This window comes from Meriones unguiculatus, chromosome 15 (genome assembly GCF_030254825.1).
Source record: "Meriones unguiculatus strain TT.TT164.6M chromosome 15, Bangor_MerUng_6.1, whole genome shotgun sequence".
NCBI classification, from domain to species: Eukaryota; Metazoa; Chordata; class Mammalia; order Rodentia; family Muridae; genus Meriones; species Meriones unguiculatus.
In genome coordinates this window covers 73051051-73070227 of record NC_083362.1, presented here as the reverse complement: position 1 = coordinate 73070227, position 19177 = coordinate 73051051, and the positions used below count along the sequence as shown (strand labels likewise).

The 19177-nt window shown below is 42.8% G+C and overlaps 1 protein-coding gene across 3 annotated transcripts in view; it reads right to left on the bottom strand.

Annotated features, from left to right (window-relative positions):
• Atg16l1 (autophagy related 16 like 1) overlaps nucleotides 1-16867 on the bottom strand; it is a 37641-nt gene extending 20774 nt beyond the window's left edge. For all 3 annotated transcript variants that reach the window (XM_021644608.2, XM_021644610.2, XM_021644611.2), the window contains exons 1-6: nucleotides 16561-16867; nucleotides 12686-12779; nucleotides 7922-8027; nucleotides 7197-7270; nucleotides 6268-6519; nucleotides 1852-1917 (exon numbers count right to left, since the gene is read on the bottom strand). In XM_021644608.2, the coding sequence (XP_021500283.1) occupies nucleotides 1852-1917; nucleotides 6268-6519; nucleotides 7197-7270; nucleotides 7922-8027; nucleotides 12686-12779; nucleotides 16561-16675 (707 nt within the window). In that variant the 5' untranslated portion in view covers nucleotides 16676-16867. The remainder of the gene's footprint in view (nucleotides 1-1851; nucleotides 1918-6267; nucleotides 6520-7196; nucleotides 7271-7921; nucleotides 8028-12685; nucleotides 12780-16560) is intronic.
• Nucleotides 16868-19177: the final 2310 nt, after the last annotated feature.

Below are 19177 nucleotides of genomic sequence, written 5' to 3'. Positions count from 1 at the left end.
TTAAAACAAATGTACTTCTGATGGCTGGAGAGCCTGCACCCTTCCTGTGGTGTTTGTTAACATGCTCCTTTCTGTTGTTTATCCCAGCGATGCCAGGCACCTCTAAGTCCTCTTCCTACACATTCTTATAGGTAATTCTTTCCTGACTGTGGAGAAGGCAAGTAATTATTTTGGTCTTAATGATCTACTGGATTGCAATCTTCATGGAAAAACAATAGCTTAAAAAATTAAGAGCTCACCACCTACTGATTGGATTCTTAAGAATTTGAAAGCTAGATTTTTTTTCCCTTTCCATGATTACTTGGATTATAAGCATATATAACTAAGAACCTGTTAAACCAACCAAGTTAAACCATGACTAAGTAAATTTATTTTCCCTTATTTACTCTAGGATTACTGCCTCACACTCTTGGCTGGGGTATAGAAGAGAATAAAAACAAGGCTAGGCTTGATTTCCTACTTGGCTGGCTTTTGTAGACCTAGAGTTCGAGAGCCACAGGAGAAAGATGGCAAGAGGAACAATATGAACTTGTACATAGGCCCACGTCCCCAAAAGTAACAGGTTCTGCCAACTCATCACCCTGTCCCAAAACATAAATTTCTCTGAAAACCTCTATAGCAACTCTTCCCTTTCCATGTGAGATCCTAGCCTCTTAATTGTGTCACCCAGTTACACTCTCAAACAAGGGACAAAGGCATGACCTTTTTTTCTTTCTTTTTTTAGGTGGCTTATCTATTAACTTTTCGGGTTTAAAAAAAAAAAAAAATCACACCAAGACCAGTTTTCTCCATTGCGGTCAGGACACACACATGCATTCATACTCTCTCCTTCTAGAGCAAAGGTTTAGCATGAGAACTATCATTTCTTTTGCGGGGAGGTGTATGGCTTGTATTTTAAACTACTCTACTTAAAAGGAAGCAATAAAAGTTATTTTTTAAAAAAATTAAGTTTATTTATGTGTGTTTGGCCTGCATGTATATATGCATCACACTGGGTACCTGGGGAGTGATGCATTGGAAGAGGGCATTGGATGCCCCATAACTGGAGCTACACAGGTGGCTATGAGCCACCATGTGGGTGCTGAACCCAGGTGCTCTGCAAAAGCAACAAGTGCTTTAAACTGCTGAGCATCTCTCAGCCCCAGCAATCAATACACATTTAAGTAACAGAAGGTCATAACTCTGAAGCTAACATATTCCAGCAGAACACCCATCTTGAATCAGAGCAGAGAGGATTGTTATGGAAATAACCATCACTTAGCACAGAGCTACCAGTACCAGGCTCTTCATTTCCATTAGCTAGTGGACTAGGGAGAATTGATTCCATTTCATTTCTTTTTGCAAATAAACTGCTGACCTGACCTATGCCTCAAAATTGGACAAACTTCCACTAAGGTCACAGACAAAAATAAGATACGAAACCACAGCCCATGTTACACGACCACAGGTCTAATGAGAGGAAGGCCAGTGATCCAAGTGTTTACAAGAAACAGTAAGGCGGCTCTCTGTGCAGGAAGTTCGTCACAATCAGATGACTGCTGTCAACAATCAGTTCTTGGAAAGTAATTTGGTGATATAACTGCAAGTCCTAAGTCAATATATACTACTGGTTTGAAATCTAAGTGCAATGAGAAGCCACCAGAGAAAAATTAACAGATGTGGTTGTGTGCATGCCACCTTTTCAGTGGTGGAAATATAACGTGTTTTTATTTTCTGTCTTTAATATTTAACTTCAGGTTGCAGCTATAGCTCCAATCCTCATAATAATAAAAACTTTTCTAGCTTTTAAAGAAATAAAGCCACAAAACAAATCATTAAGAGCACAGTTCTGATGAGCTTCTCTGTACTCACTGTTCAACAGGTAGCGGTTCCTTTGCTGCCTCTGCAAGCTCTTTCTGCAGCCGTGCTTGACGCCTCCTGTTTGCAAAAAACAAACATCAAAATGTAAATTGATGCCTGCTTAGCAAAGCACCAGATTTCACTTTCAACAAACTTCTAGTACTAAAGGTGTATCTGAATGTTCTGTTCGGGACTGGAGAGATGGCTCAGTGGGTAAGAGCATTCACTGCCACAAGCACGAGGACCAGAGTTCAGATCCCAACATCAATATTAAAGGCCCAGCATGGCTGCATGCCTAGAACCCCAGTGGTGTCTGGTGCTCAGTGCCAGCCTCACTTCAGTGGGTTCAAGTGAGCAAGTCTATTTCAAAGGAGCAACACAGTCACAGAGCACTACACCCTGAGCATGCCCTGCCCCTCCCCACACAAAGGAAGGGTTAGGACTTTTCACATAGCAGCTAAGATGGCAAAAGACATCTAAATACCCACCCTAAATACTGATGAAATTCCCCATTATAAAAAGGCTCCAGGGTCAGTGAAAAGGTATCTGCCACCAAGCCTAATAACGATCTGAGTTAAATCCCTTTGTGGGAGCCACCTGTGAACTGTGGAAAATGCACACTATCTCACAAAAGAAAACTGGCCTGCAAAGACTCAGGGCTGCTGAGGACAAAAAGTTGATTCAAGTTGATCCCAGAGCTAGTTATGGCTATGACTTAGCTTCCTGTAGTGAATTATCTATTAACCCACCCATTACACAAAAATAAGAAAAAACCCAATGGCTATTATAGTCTGCAGAAGCTCAAGTCTTAAATACAACAGCACAGTTCTTGCATACAATTTATGCACATCCTACCATTATCTCTAGATGACTTAGGATGCCCAAGGAAATGCAAACAATTATATACAGTCTGCAGATGTGGGACCTACTGACACCAAGGACAACTGTATCACTGTTCCCAAGCAAGGTACCCTGAAATCTCTGGACTGCCCAAGTATACAGGACTGTAACTAAGACCAGGCAGAGTCTTGGCATCGGCAAGCCTCTCAGAATCATGTCTCCCCTTTCCAAGGCTTAAATTTAGGAACCCCTACTTTTTAGCCAAGGTGGTCTCCTCACGTCCCTGGCAATTTTACCTGTGAATGACCTTACCCCAACACCTGTGTGTCTGCACATGGGGAACTGCAGGGGGTTCATATGCTGAGGACAGAGGAGAACTTGCAGGAGTTGGTTCTTCTCCCACGATGCTGGCCACCAGGGGGCAAACTCAGGCTGTTACTCTTGGCACCTGGTGTCTTTTGAGTGTTAATCTGTACTGCTGGACCCCTAACATTGCTTTTGAGCTACAATAAAGAAATGCTTGAAATTTCTTTTAAGCTCACTCCCCTAATGAAAATTCTCTAATGTAGAAAAGCCCTCTAAAATGGCTTATCAGAATCTTGGAAAGGAACAAGGCTATATAGCCTGAAGGTTGCCTTGCATTTTTAACTTCTGTAAAGGATGAAAATTAAGTTTAAGGGCTGGAGAGATGGCTCAGAGGTTAAGAGCACTGGCTGCTCCTCCAAAGGCCCTGAGTTTAATTCCCAGAAACCACATGGTAGCTCACAACCATCTATAAGATCTGGTGCCCTCTTCTGGCCCACAGGCATACATGCAGGCAGAACACTATATACATAATAAGTAAATAAATCTTTAAAACAAAAACAAAATTAAGTTTAACAACACACAAAAATATACTTTATCAAAACATTCTCATAGCTGAAAGCTACCTGGACTCGGGGTTTAACAGTATTCTACAGGGAAGGAAGTTGCTGGTGGACCCTGAGGCCTCTTCTTTCTCCAGCCTAGAATCCATTCAGACTATGCTTCTTTGATAGTCTGGATGGCCTCTGAATGCATCTTTTACAGCAACTATTGTGCTGGGCTCTGGAGACAGATAATTTACTATGGAGACAGAACAGGAACAACCATCCCCAGTCAGTGTGCACTGTAACAACCCAAGCCAACCAACACTGCTAGAAGAAAAAGATAATACCAAGTCAAGGCTAGCAGAGAGGGCACAGCAAGGGGCCACACTTCTATACAACTCACTTTTCAGGGTCCACACCTGCAGTCACATAATGCCACTTCCAGATCCCCTGGGGTCCTCATGACCCTCACTGTGCCCAAGAAAGCTAAGGCACAAGCTTAACTACTTAATAAATAGAAATGCACATGAAACACAGCAACGATGCAAAGGAAAGCTCATTTTTTTCTTAATACAAGTTTCAGCGGTGAGAGTGTGGCAGCTGCCCAGCATGTGTAAGACCTGTAAGTTTAGCCCCTAGTTGTAAAACAAAACTTTAGAAAGGTAGAAAATATAAAAACAAGAAACAAGTAAGAAAGCAAACAAACAAACAAAGAAAAAAAAAAACCCCACAGCTCTCACCACTCCAAGTAAAAGCAGAACATTTTGTTTCATATTTCTAGTTTTGTAATCTCAAATTCTTGGTGGTATGAATTGCTCCTCAAACACATAATGTTAAAGCTGGGTGTGGTGGTGCACCCCTTTAATCTCAGCACCTGGAAGGCAGAGTAAAGCCTGGCCTATAAAGCTAGTTCCAGGACAGCCAGCACTACACAGAAAGACAATCTCAAAAAACCAGGGCTGGAAAGAATGTTCAGCAGTTAAGAGTACTTCTGGTGTGTAGGCATACATGCAGACAGAGCACACGGAAATAAAATACATAGATTAAAAAAAAAAAGCAAACAAACAAACAAAAACCCCCTAAAATACGTAATCATAAATGTCTCAAGTCACAACATAAATGTGAGGACCTAATTGTTCCACTATGAATAATGTGCCACCCTGAGCAACCATTTGTGAATGAGTTGTCTTACTTCCTTGGGATGAAGTCAACAAATGGCTAGGTAAAGCTGTCCGCAGCAGACGGTGCCACGTGCTTCCACAACACGCTTGCTTCCTGGCAAACCTTTCTGTCATCTTTGCATGCCACAGCACTGCTGCTTGTCATGCCTCTCTTCCTGGTGACTGCACAAAGAACACTGTCTTTTAAAAGAGCAGGTCTGGCCTAGTGGGGAAAGGTGATTGCTGTGTAAGTCTGATTAGCTGAGTCTGCGTTCCTGACTCCACAAAGGCGCTGTCTAACTTCCACACGCGCACCGTGGTATGTGCTTTCCCTTATCTAGTGTTCGAGCACACAGAACATGCACACAGTAATGAAATATAAAGAATATTTCTTAACTCGCTGTTCTTGGATATTAAGAAATCCAACAACTTTACTGTCACCCTTTAATATTTCTATCTAGGAACTCTCCATAAAATAATCAGCAATCATTTGTTTTCTAACTTGACCTTTAGGACTTCATATTTCCACTAATGTGAGTATGCAACATGGCAGCGCAGGCACTAACCATTAGTCCTTAGGACTTATATGGCGATTTTCCAGATAGATGTATTTAAGTGTGGCCTTGGTCTTGCTGTCTGAATGGAAGTATGTGTAATAGTGAACCCTGACCATGAATATATCATCAGCACCTACATTTGCATACATGTATGTTCTAAATTCCTGCATGTCTTGTCACACAGATACAAGTTCCTACTATGTAGATGGGAGGCTTCCCTATTAAAACAAGTATTAGATGCTGGTCAGACAGGTGTTCTTTTCAAAAGCTTTGTTGTCGATGTCCTCAATTTATGGGATTTTTATCAGGCCTTTGTGGAAATGGTTATAAATTCTTTATTCAATGTAATGCATTTAACTGACACACCAGTGACTCATTTTTTAATTCCTGGCATAAATCTTAACCAGACTTCACTGTATTAAAAAGATGATGATCTAGGAATTTCACTTTTAGACTTATTTATTTTTATTTATATTTATTTTATTGGTGTTCTGACTGCATGCATGTCTGTGTGAGGCTGTCAGGTACCCTGGAATTGAAGTTACAGACAGTTGTGAACTGCATTGTAGGTGCTGCACATTGAGCCTGGGTCTCCTTGTAGAGTAGACAATACTCTTTTAAGCGCTAAGCCATCTCTCCAGCCTGGAATTCCAATTTTTAATTCCCAAGATTAAACTATAGTCTTCTTACATACTAACAGAAACACAATTTTTGTCCAGGTCTAAATAGCTTCACGAAATTGGAGGTAGGAGCGGGGAGCACGCAACAAGGACATGCTACTAGAATAGCATGTATTTTGGAATACAGTATGTCCCAAACAGTCTATCCCTCTGCTCAGCTGCAAATGTTCTTAACAAATGCAAATTTCTCCGATTCCAGAATTTCTAATTTAGCTAGTGTTTTCTGGTTCATGACTCCTCCACCACCTCCACCACACTGATAACTGCCGACCATGTTTTTCCCCCAAAAAACCAGGTTCTGCTCCACTAACCCCGAGCCCACTAACTGCAGCATACATCCTACCTGGAGTCCTTCTCATTTTCTGCATTAAGGCGATTGGCTTCTTGGGCCTTCTCAGCCATCCACCTGGTGACCAGCTCCTGGTTCTCCTCAGTAGTTTTCCTCAGTTTCTCCTCTAGGGCAGTAAAAGTAATCTGCAGGGCATCATACTCATCCTTCAGGGTCTGGTTGGCTATCTCAAGGTCCTGCAGTTTGGTGCGCAGGTCCAGGCACTCTGTCTCCAGGTCAGAGATGGTCTGTAAACACTCTGCAATTCTGAAAGTACAATTTGAGAGGAGCTTTCTCTCATCGGAGCCATGTAACCACAGCCAGAGCAAATAGCCAAGTGCCACCTAGGTGGGCCTGAGTAAGGAGCAGTGAGAACATGGGCCACCATACCTGCCCATTTAGCTCCTTGGTATGCAGTTCTATTAGCAAACACACAGGACAAAGTGCCTACTGACCACAATTAGCCAGTAACAGCTACTTTTGGGAAAACAGGACCTGACGAAAGGGGAAGCTCTAGGCATTTCCCAAGTGGCAAAGGGCCTTGCAAGGACCTCTCTCTCCACAGCTCTAAGGCACTAGGTCTGAGTCTGTTTCTCTTGTCTGTCAGAATTCTTGTTATGTTAATAATCTTTCTGCTCACAAACATATCTTCCACCACCCCAACAGATGTGTGCTTGGACACTGGTGACCACACACAGTGGCCAAGGAGAACTGAGAATGCCTCTGTAACATTCACTTGCAAGGGCCATCATTACTTCCTTAGGCAGATGTCCTACATCTAGGAGGCCAAGGCACTGCCCTTGCTTTTCTTAGAAGAGCCCCAGATTGCAAGCACTGCATTAAAATTCTTCCTGAAAACAATGTGGCCACCAGCCCTGCTCAGAGTACAGCACAACCAATGTGTGACCAAGAGCCAGACCCCAGAAGACATGGTCTCTACTTACTTTGCTTCATTCATCTGCATTTCCCTGTCCTTCTGCTGCATTTGGTTATTCAGGTCAATCACCAACTGAGCTAACTGGAAGTTAAAGAATACTTTCATAAATAAGAGACTTTTGACTCACTCTCAACCACAAGCTACTTAACGGGACACTATTTTCTTAAGTTTTAGGAAGAAGTACCTGTGGGTAGGTAAAGTTAAACAGAAAAAAGGAGATGGCTGCAAAGTAGGCAGAGGGCCTTTGGGGGCTGTCTGCTTCCTCTTCTTTGTTAGCTTCAAGTTTGTGCTGCAGGACACTGTCTACCCTTTTACCTTGTAACTGAGCCAGCTGAACACAGTCAAGGCATTTTCTCATCTACTGCTGTCTTATGTAAGACAGGTAAAGCACCCACCCTCAGTGACTCTATTTGAGGGGGTCACACTTAAAAGCTGATGCGTCAGGAAGGCCTTTACAGGATCACACAGTAAATATTTTTCTCTTTGATTTTCCTACTGTTTCTCCTATGCTGCTAAGAGCAGTAATCTGGCTTTGACTCACCTCCTGTTAATAGGCTTCATGTTGCTTGATGGTTTCCTCTCTGCTGGCCCCCTCCACCTCCCACCTGACCCCCTGCCTCGTGGAGCATTTGTAATGCCAAATTAGATCAGATTACTGCAAAGTGTCAGTTAAGTGACTGTTTTTCTGCCTCTTTCCAGAGGGTCCTATAAGAGCAGAGGGCCTTTCTTTACCTCCCCACGCTTCTTATGCAGTTCAGTCAGCTCTTCCTGGTGTTTCATCCTCAACTGGGCCATTTCTTGTAGCTGACTATCATTCCACGCACCATCATGTCCAGGACTAAACCACAATCAGCCATATGAAGAAAACATGCAAAAGAGAAGAATGAAATAAAGAATCAGATTCCAGACCTTTCCAACTAGAAAATAAAGCAATAACTCCAGAATTTAAACCTGTGCAACCTATCAAACCATTTTGGCACCTGAAACAGTAGCAAATCTTGAGCCATTATGGGTAGAAAGCAGGAGACTGGTGTTAGTAAACCAAACACAAGCACAGCTTACTCATTACAAGTATCTGCACACCAGCCTGGTGCCAGAGGCTGCTCTCAGACAGACAGGCAGAACAAGCACAAACGAGGGAAGGAAGGGAAAACGGCTTCTCTAAGGTGACCAGAAAAAAAACGAAGGATATGTGCTCACCTTTGCCTAGAGAAGGATGCTCTGAGTAGAGGCTGCAACACACTACAGACCTGGGAGGGGCAAAGTGTTAGTAAAAGAAACAAGTGCCAAGACACAGACAGCAAGGTTATGCTGAGCTTCCCCCTCCTCTGGACTGTAGGGTGGCACTCACTCACTTAGGAAGGGTTTAAGTAGGCTGGGGTGGGGAGTGGGTACTAAGGCAGGAGCAGAAACAGTGAGACCAATTAGCAAGACATTGGGTAACCCCACTACAGAAGGCAGTTCACCACAAGAGGTGCCATGGACACAGTTCAAAGTCTAACCCATCCTGAAGTGTGTGCCTACAGTACTTGGATATAGGGAATGAGAGATGGACAGGAATCAAGGATGACTCAGGGCTTTGCACCTGAGCTAACCAGGTATCATTAATTGTATGGCAAGACTGGGGGAAGAGCAGGCCTAGGTGAGGACAGGATTCTGTTACAGAAACCCACACTGAAGGTCACAGGTAAGTAAGGTCAGCATACAGATGTGCACGAGGCTGCAGCTGTACAGGTCTCCACAACAATAATTTTGTTTAGGGAACTTTGTCAGATATTTGGTACTACCTCAGAAATAAGACCATGATGAAAAGCAATGAAAGGCTCCAAATTATAAAGGTAGAATGGTGGAGGGGCAGAGATAAAGCAAGTTAATCAGTTAACCGCTGCTGGCAAGACAAACTATGTGGAAACCCAGACTTAAATACCACAACGACAAACCTCCAGGGCCACTAAACCATGCTGAGAGAAATATCTAGACAAACCCAAACAGATACAGAAGTAACCATTTCTCCTCAAGGAATGCCTGCCAGTCCCAAAGCTCAAGAGAAAACAAAGAACTATCAATAGCTCTGATCAGGTGTGGCAACTATACACTTTTGACAAGTGCTACCCAGCCCTGCTCCCAGTAGCTGAAGGGCCAGTGTCCCAGGATCTGGTTCTTTATTTTCTGTGCAGCATTTGCACAGAAATAAACACTTATTTCAAAGATTCTGCAAAATTTTGGCTGAGTACAACTGAATACTCATGGTTCAAGAGAGGCTCTGGATACACATAATTAGTAGTGACTCTGTTCTTTAAAAAAACAAAACAAACAAACAAACAAAAAAACACAAAGAAAAGAAAAAAGGAAGAAGGCTGGACAGTAACTAGAACACTCACACTTAAAGGAAGAGAAAACAACCTACTTCTTAAGATTCAGGATGCAAAAGGGGAGGGATGAGGACCAAGAGCAGCATAAAAAGCTGGGCATGGTGGTGCACATCTTTAATGCCAGCAGAAGCAGGAGGTCAGAGGCAGGAGGATCTCTGTGAATTCAAGGCTAACCTTGTCTACATACTGAGTTCTAGGAAAGCCAGGGTCAAATAGAGAGGCCCTGCTTTTACTTGGATTTCTAATCATACAGCCAAGCATAAATATTTAATTATCTCACCATTTTAGGCAACTTCTCCAATCTTACCCCAAGAAGTAGAAACCAGTAGACAACAAAGTAGACCAACCTGTGTAAAGCTATCTGTAACGACACTGAGTGATTACAAAGAATCTCACCAGATCTTTCTCTGAATGCAAAGCAGCATGGAATGTACAAAGCATCAAATGCACTCCTTCTAGCCTATGGGCTAGCATTTGAAAGAAAGGCTGATAAAATCAAAGTAGTAAGAAAATCAAGTCATTCCTCACACAAGATTGGGAGGGGGTTTTCCTAGGATGGCTGACTGCAGACAAAAACAGCAGGTTGAGGGGACTTGCAGATAGACACAGCACCCAACATAACTGCCAGGGACAAGGCAAGAAAGGACAGGCCACTCCCTGCTCTGGGACCACTGGCTTTCTTCTACTTACAACACAACGAAGGACTGATACCTTCTGTGAACACTCTTAACACATTTCCAAGCAAACATCCTTTTGTGCTGGTCCCTGGTTTAGCTTCTGACTCTACAAAGTAGACTCTTAATTCTCCCCTCCACAACTCCCAATGCCTGGCCACACTAGAGTCACAAGTCTAGAGAGACTCTAGCCATAGTTGAGGAATGAAGAAGGTGGTGGCAAAATAAATGTAAGCCATTGGACAGAATTACAAGCCTGAGGTAAAGAACCAAAAGCCTGGGTGACAGAGTGGATAGAGAAGGAAAAGGGGAACCCCAGACAACTTGTGGAAAGGACACCAGTAATGGAAACAAGGCACTCAGGACTGACTTGCTCATGATGGATGTTTGTGGAAAAAGATAGATTTCCAGTAAAACCACCACACTAGTAAAATTTGGACAATAAAGAATTAAGTCTGTATTTAAAACACCTTCCCAAGCGAATCAAATCGTTGATACAGGAATATAGTCACTATGCTTGCTGATTGTTTTCATCAACTCGACACATGCTGGGTCATTTACGAGGAAACCCCAAATGTAAAGGGGCCCCTGTAGGCAAGTATATGGGACATTTTGATTAATGAGTTAGGGCCAAGCCTACCATGAGTGGTGTCAACCCTGGGCAGGTGGCCCTGGGGTGTACCAAAAAACAAGCTGAGTGATCCATGGGGAGCAGGCTTCCCCCAAAGCCTCTGCTGCAGTTGCTGCCTGCAGGTTCCTGTCCTGCCAGAGTTCCTATGTTGGTTTCTCTCTATGATGGATTATGACTGGGATGTATATATGCCAAATATACCCTTTCCTCCCCAAGTTGCTTTTGATTATAGTCTTTATGACAGAAATGGAAACCTAATTAGGTCAGTCACCAGAGCTTACCAGATATTGGGAGTGCTGTAGCATGCCTTTAATCCTAGCACTTGGGAGTTAGAGGCAGGTGGATCTCTGAGTTTGAGACTAGCCTGGTCTACAGAGCGAGTTCCAGGACAGCCAGGGCTGTCTCAAAAAAACAAAAAACAAAAACAACAACAACCCACAACTAAAGAGCTTACCCAGACAAGAAATACAATGTTTTAGATAACTGAATTTAGAGAACAAGGTAAAACAGCATTTCCTGTAATGAAAATTATCCAGATCACTGCAACACCACTCTTAAAAACCACTCTTCAGGCCACACAGACAAGATCTCCTGAATTGTGATTAAGTAAAGCCAGGCAGAGCCATCTCTTCTTTAGGATTTTTTCCTACCATGTCATCTCCCAGATGACCATCTTGCCAGGTCGAAAGAAGGCTACATGGAAGATGCATTTACAGGCTGAAGTAAATGGTAGGCCACACCTATCATTTGTTTTAAAACCCAAGTTAGCTGCCTTGTTTTAAACAATTACTAGGTGTCAACATGCAAAAATAGTATAGATTTATTTATTAATAATGGGCACTGTTCTTATACAAGCCACCAACTATGCAGATGACACAGACAGTATGGAGAGAGGCCAGAAGAACTCTGAACCCAATTTGTACTAAAGTATGGCTTTGCATGAGGGGGCCCAGTAAACAAGTCAAACATTCCACATGAACATTTGTGGATATTTATCAGGACTTACCTTCCCATCCTGCTACTTTTCCAATCTAATTCTTAAAAGAAAAATAAAAGCCTGCTGCAATCTGCTAATTTAATTTCACAAGCTAAAGTTGAAAGAAGCATTCCAAAAAGTATCAAACAGAACTACAATAAAAAGTAATCTGTTCATTTGCTAGTTAGTCCTGTTTTAACAAGGCTCAGAAAGGCTACTCAAGAACCCACTTGTTTCTAATTATTCACCTTAAAAAAAAAAAAAAGAAAAGAAAAAGGCAGGATCACACTACGTAGCCTTGGCTAGCCTGGAACCTAATATGTAGAACAATTCAGCTTTGAACAAGAGATCTGCCTGCATCTGCCTCCCAACTGATGGAATTACAGGTGTTTAACACCAGACCTAGTTCTTGTTTCTGATTATTCAAAAAGTAGAGCCCAGTGGGTTAGAAGAGACTGACATAGATGCCCTATGAACAGGGCTTGAGAATGTTCTCAACTTGGTAACACTATACTGACCAGGCTTTTAAGACTGTGTGTGTACGTGTCTTATGAACAACTATTTTAGTTACATGATTTTAGTTTTTATTTGAAGAAAACTGAGAAAAACTAGGCTTGAAAATAGTGTCTCTTTACTTTAAAAAAGGGATAACTGAGTAGGGCATGCTGGTGTACTCCTATAATCCTAGCCGGTGGGAAGCTGAAGAAGGATCACTACAAGTTCAAAACTAGCCTGGGCTATAGTGTGGGGGCCTTGCCTTGAAAACAAACAAACAAAGATGCACAAGAGAACACTAAGACAAGTTTCAAATAAAAAATACAATATAAATTTATTTCAGAATACCTTATTTCATGCCTATTTGGTATGTCATGCTTTTCAGCTTGTAGTTTTTGGGCCAATACTGAATGAAGATCTGACTTTTCCAGCAGCTTGGTATCTATATATATAAAAAGAAAAATAAATTATTGTACCATGCATATATCTTACAAAGCTTGGGACCAAAAAAGCACCAGATACCTGAGCATGTGTCATCATTATTAGCTGTCAAAATATTTGTGGACGCTTGGTCACAACTTGTAGCAATCTAGGAACTTAATTCCTCAGATGCAGAAACCCATGGACACACACCTGCAAGAATGACCCCTATGGAGAAAACCAAAATTGCTTCCTTCCTCCAGGGCTACTGTTTTCCACCTCAAGAGTAGGAACAAGACACCATGCATTGCAGCAAAATGAAATCACTCTATTTAACTACTGTTTAGATCAAGGCACTGGGAAAAGCAGAAAGTCTAATGGTTAGAAATAAAGATTGGAGCCAACACAGGAAAAAAAAAAAAGATGAAATATTTAGACTTTATTTATTTACCCCTCCCCCAGCAGGGTTTCCCCGTGTAGACCTGGCTGTCCTCAGACTCAGAGATCTGCCTACCTTGGCCTCCCGGGTGCTGGGATTAAAGGTGTAATTGTGAAATAGTTAAACTTCTTATTGGCATTGATGGAATAAAAGGCTGTAAAAGCAGACAATTACATGAAAAACTTGAATTAGAAAGATGTCAAAGACCAGTGGGAGGCTTCTTGCTCAGGCAAATGGATGGTTTATGTCTAAACTCTATAGGAAAAACTTTGGAAATAAAACAAGTTCTTTTTGCCCATAAGAGATAGTAAATATTACAGGAATTCAAAAGAACAGACGGAGCAACGGAGCTTGAAAGACACAGTCAGGGATAAAGGTACAGTCCAGTAAGGTCTGATTGAGGGGGCTCTGAAGGGGCAGAAATGGGAGTGATCCCGCCACAAAAGGTCCTACAGTGCTATAACAAAAAGCAAATTAACAGAAAGAAAACGATTCACGTGGAGCTGTGCAAAATACACAATGGGAAGGTAAAAAAGTGAGGTTTAAGATTCTCTTCCCCAGGATCTAGTTTTCCTAGTATTTGATGAGATTACTAGGGAGAGAATGTGCTCTGAGGTCTCTGGGCTCAAAGCCACACAGAACTGGTAAAAAAGAAAAAATTCTCAGTTGGTAAAAGAACCCTTTTTGTGCCTGGGGGAGAAACGGGAGATACACCTCAGCACATCAAAAGGCAGCTCTGCGTCAGGGGCTATGCCTCCAATCTCAGCACTCTGTGGGGCTTAAAAAGGATCTCAGTTGGGATGCCAGTCTGGGTTACAAAGTCAGCCAGTCTCAAAACTAAAGCACCACTTTCTGAGTCCCAACGTCACCAAGGAGAACGAGAAAATGACCACAGGAACCTTGCAGAGCTTTGAAAGAAGGTGGTTACAAATCCGAAATACAACAAAAGCTGGGCATGGTGGTAGTCCCACTTCTTGAAAATGGAAGTGCAGGCAACTTTTTCCTACATTTGGTGAACTTTAGGAGGAAGTGGTTCCTTGAATAGATGACAAAAAGACAAAAATCTGGTGCCAATTAGTTTTTACCATAGATGGACACCCTGTGATAAGGGTGGCCAGGACTTTTAAAGGACACAGGCATTTAGGAGGGCTCTTTTAATCTTACAGAGAAGGCTCTGTAAGGAACCTATGCCTACCCAAGGCCTCTTTTCATGTTTGTCTTCAGGCTCAGACAGAACTACACAGCAAACACAAGATAAATGGCCAGAAGGACTGGCCTGAGAAAGCTAGAATGAACTGGGTCATAGTCAAACTGGAAAAGATACGCCCAATGCCCTGGCCTATGAAGATTTAAGCAAGCAAAAAATGTTTGTCCAACCTGCTCCATTGGCCTCCCGTATTGTTTTCTCTTCTCCCGAGTCCTCAAACAGCCATTAATTAACCTGACCAACCTAAACATATATTCTTTCAGTAGGATCACAGAGGCTGCCCCAATAGAACTGACCAGCCCTACCATCCATGCTATCCAGCACCTTCCTTAAACTGACACAAATACTACCATGTAACAGCCTAGAGTAGGGTGGGACAGTAACATTCACTTCCTAAATTACAGCCTCACATTCTATCTAGTGCCTTCAGTAACCTAGCAAGCTCAGATTCCACCTCTAGAGTTATAAAAACAAGAAAATTCTTCTGTGGTTATTGCTGGTTGTTCCAGCTTCCTCTGCTCCAAGCAGGTAGTATTATTTAAGGACCAGATCACCAATTCATCTCAGCTCATCCCTCCAGAACTTGGAAAGAATATTCATTATTTAAAATATCCCCCATCTCTGATTGTTCAAATGGTTCCTACATCCTCCTACCAACAGGACATCCAGTTTTGAAATTAATAAAACAATTCAATTTGTCTCTGTGACATCTATGTTTCATCAAACAGATGGTGTTTACAGCCCTTATACACACTACACTGTTTTTATGAAGCAGGCAGGGCATCTCTTCATTCCCATTTTAAAGAGGCATCACACCAGAAAAGTGAAGTGGTCAGTAAAGAGAGAGTGAGGCCTCCAACCCAGTTTGACTTTGAAAGGACCATTTCTTGGGAGATCCAAGAAGAAAATATGCAAAAGTATCTTAAAACTAAAATCAATAAATTAAAAAAAAACACATAAAAAATCGAATCCCAGCCCCACCATTGAACCAATGCAACTCCAAAGATGTTACTCAATCACTGCTGACCTTGATGCTTCACAGAATTTAAGATGAAATAATACATGCCAATTATTTAATAAAGTGCTCAAACTTGTGTGCAAATAAGAACTACTTAGGAAGCATAGAAAGCAGTAGTTATGCTCTGCCACTTATACTGGCTTCATTAGTCTCAGGTGTCTTTGATTTTCAAATGTTTTTTAACAGATCCTCAGGTGATTCTAACGTGCAGATAAGCCTGGAGACTACCGATTTATCCCAAATGGAACGCAAACAACAGAATTAATATTTCACCAAAACTTAGGAAGATTTTTTTCCCCCAGGTTATCTCAAGAAGCAGATGGGAACCTCAGGACTGAAGGGTTGTCATCTTCGCTTAACTGTCAAATAGACTGGCAAAATTGGGAACACGAGGCACCAAAGTGCTGAGAACCCACCTTTAGAATACAAAAGATTGGTCGGGCACAATGGCACATGCCTTTAATCTCAGCACAACAGTGGATATCTGCGAGTTCGAGGCCAGCCTGGTCTCTGTAGGAAGCTCAGGGACAGCAAGAATACACAGAGAAACCCTATCTCAAAAAACCAAAACCAAAACCAACCAACCCCCCCCCCCAAAAAAAAAGGATACTTTCTATCCTTAAAAGAGCAAAGAAATCACGAAATCACTTCTTTCTCACTTAAGGCTTTCATTTATAGCAAAAGCCATATGATCCAACAGAGAAATCATCAAACTCAAAATGTATACAAAAAAAAAAAAAAAAAAAAAAAAAGAGGCCCTGAGAAATCAAAAACCATTCGTTTCACAGCACTCCGAAGAGAATGTTCATCTCTCGAATTAATGCTTAAAGTCAGTGTGTATCTCCAACTTGATCCCTTAGACAGGATGTTTTTGGAGCCTGACTACCTAAACGCATCCATGCCGAGTGGTTTGTTGAGATTTACAACCACAAACGACGCCCGCGTGGAAGGAACAAGGCAGGGGAACCCTCCACGATGCCGCCCAAAGCCAAAGAAAGAAGGAAAGCGCTGAAGGATCTTGGGGCGCGCGGGGCGCGAGGTCCCCGAAGAGGCCGCCATGCGCGCGGGCGGAGTCGGCCCCGGGTTCCCACTGCCGCGCCGCGCCGCTCCCCCGCCCCGGGCCGGCGCGTGCGGCTCACACTGCAGAATGATCTCCTCGAACGCCTGTCTCTGCAGCCGGTCCCGGCGCCTCAGTTCTTCCGCAATGTGGCGCTTCCAGCGGGGAAAGTCTGCGGCGCGGAGGCCCGACGACATGCCCACCGCTGCCCCGGCGCCTCAAGGCCGCCGCCGATCCGCGCCGACACCGGGAGCTGCGGGCTGCGGCGCGCAGCAAGCCGCGGACGGACGGGGGCCGGTCGCCCAAACCTCACCTCCACTCATAGGACACCCCTGAGGCTATCCGGGAGGATTTTCCGGTCCCTGACGGAAATTATTTTGGAGGAGGCCGGAAGACCCGCCTCATGGCCGGAAGTCGTAGGCCGCGCACAAGCTTGCAGCCAGCGTCTTCGCGGGACGCTCTCAAATGACGCAATCTTGAAGCCGGAAGCGTCGATGACACAGCGGCAGCCGCTGTGAGGCGCCCTGGCTTCGCGGAAGGAGACAGGAGAGGGCTGTTTTGTCTGCCGGTGTCTGTTTCCTTGCCACTTTTACAGTTTTTATGTTTTCGTTCTTTGTCCACTTGCCTTTCTTTATTTTAATTTTTATTTTTTCTTTATTTTAATGGAGTGGGAGCCACTTCCCTGTTAATACCGGAATGGTTGTAGTTGAGTGACAGCCTCCCAAGCATTAGTTGCCTAACCTGTAAAATGGGAACAGCAATGGCACTTAACAGGATTGTGTAATTTCTGTCTCAGCTGCATGGCAAGTCTATCTTTACTTAGATAACCGTGTCCCTCCAACACCTACTCGAACTGCTGTAACGTGGGTGGTCAACTGAGTGTTTGTGCATGTGTATTTGTGCTTTCTAAGCTGTCTAGTCTCAAACTCCTGGGCTCAAACCATCATTTTGAGCTTTTGGTTCCTATGCTATCAAAGGAAATAAATCAGATGAGAGACACAGTTTGAGGAGAAGTTTAGCAAAGTGAACACGTTAGAGAGAGGGAGAGGAGCGGGCTGTTTCAAAACGTGTCTCTGTTGGGGATGTAAAGACATTTATTTTTATGAAGAGGAGGTGGGAGCATAATTCATGAAGTAAGGCGACCCTTTCCTCCTCCCAAGTCATAGAAGACTGCTTCACCCTTTTAGGGTACTTCCCATTTTTCAGAAAAGCCCACAGGTGGGGCCTGTAGAAATGTAGACCCTTTGTGACTATGAAAACACATGGTAAAATGTCCAGGCAGTTATTTTACCTACACTGTCTCAATAACCTAGGAAAGGGGACCCTCCATTGAGAAACTGTCTCCATAAGATTGACATGTGGGTGAGTCTGTGCAGCATTTTCTTGATTAACAAGCAACTAAAAGATGGGCTTGATGGCTCACTCGGGAGGCAGACAGGTGGATCTCTGAGTTTGAAGCAAGCCTGGTCTATATGGTGAGGTTCTGTGACAGCAGGATGCTGTCTCAAAAAAGCAACCAAATAACAAAAGCCCAAGATAGTTGCTTCATATCTAGCTCCTTTTTGAGACTGTTCAAGCTCACAGAAATGATTTCATGGATCTCTTAAGAAAAGTTGAAGTTTTATAATGAAAGTTGAGCCTTAGTTTCATGATAGTTTCTCAGGTTGTACAAAATTAGGAGGAGTAGGGGATTGAACTATCTTCAAGGACCCCTTCTAGATTCTTCCAGAAGGTTACCTTCTCCTCAATATTCTATTATTTGTTTGTTTATTATCTACTCCATATTCTTGTATCTCCCTCTGGAGTAGCTTGAGACTATATATAGTCATGCTTCCCTGTGCCCAGAACCACTGACCTTAGAAATACTCCACCACCACTGGAGAAGGAGGTGGATGAAAACAAGAGCTAATAAAAAATGTGAACCAGTGAATCAGAATTTTTGTTCACCATTAGACTCTTAGGAGCTTCAGAAGGCAATCCATTACTAGTAGAAGGGAGAAACTGATGATGCACAGACCCTTAAAAAGATGGCTTTGGTTCATAAGCTCAATAGAACAGAAAACTTGGGTCAAAATAGAATTGTCTGAATATCATTGCTTTTAACAGATTAGGACATATTTTGCTTTGGGGGTTGGCCTGGTGCCATGTATTCTAATGTCAATTACTGGCCCCCAAGATCTTGTTCCTGCTCAGAAGAGCACATTCTCATGTAAACCTAACTTTGTTGTGTAAACCTGCCTAAGTCATTATATCTGATTGGTTGATTAAACAGCCTATGCTTGGAGTAGAATGGAGTAGGTGTGGCTAAGTTTCCCCGGCTTTGGACATTCAAGAGAATCATGGGAAACAGACAGATGGGAAGAGAGGAGGAAGGAGGACACCATGATGGGTTATTGTGGAGAAAAAAAAAGCACGTGGGCTGAGAAGTACTCAAATAAATGCATGAAAAGGCCCAGATGAAAAATACTAGCAATTATGGATTATGGATGGAAGGCAGACCAGATGAGGAGGATTAAGGTGGATGGCATTGGATGGGGCTGGGAGGTGGATGGTGAGGTTATTGAGACAATGTAGGTAAATAGCATTTATAAAATCTAACAGTTGTCTGTGTCTCATTATTTGTGATTATGGGTTAGATAATACTGCTGTTATAATCTTAGGGGTAAACATTTAATATAATCTTAGGTATAAACATTTTA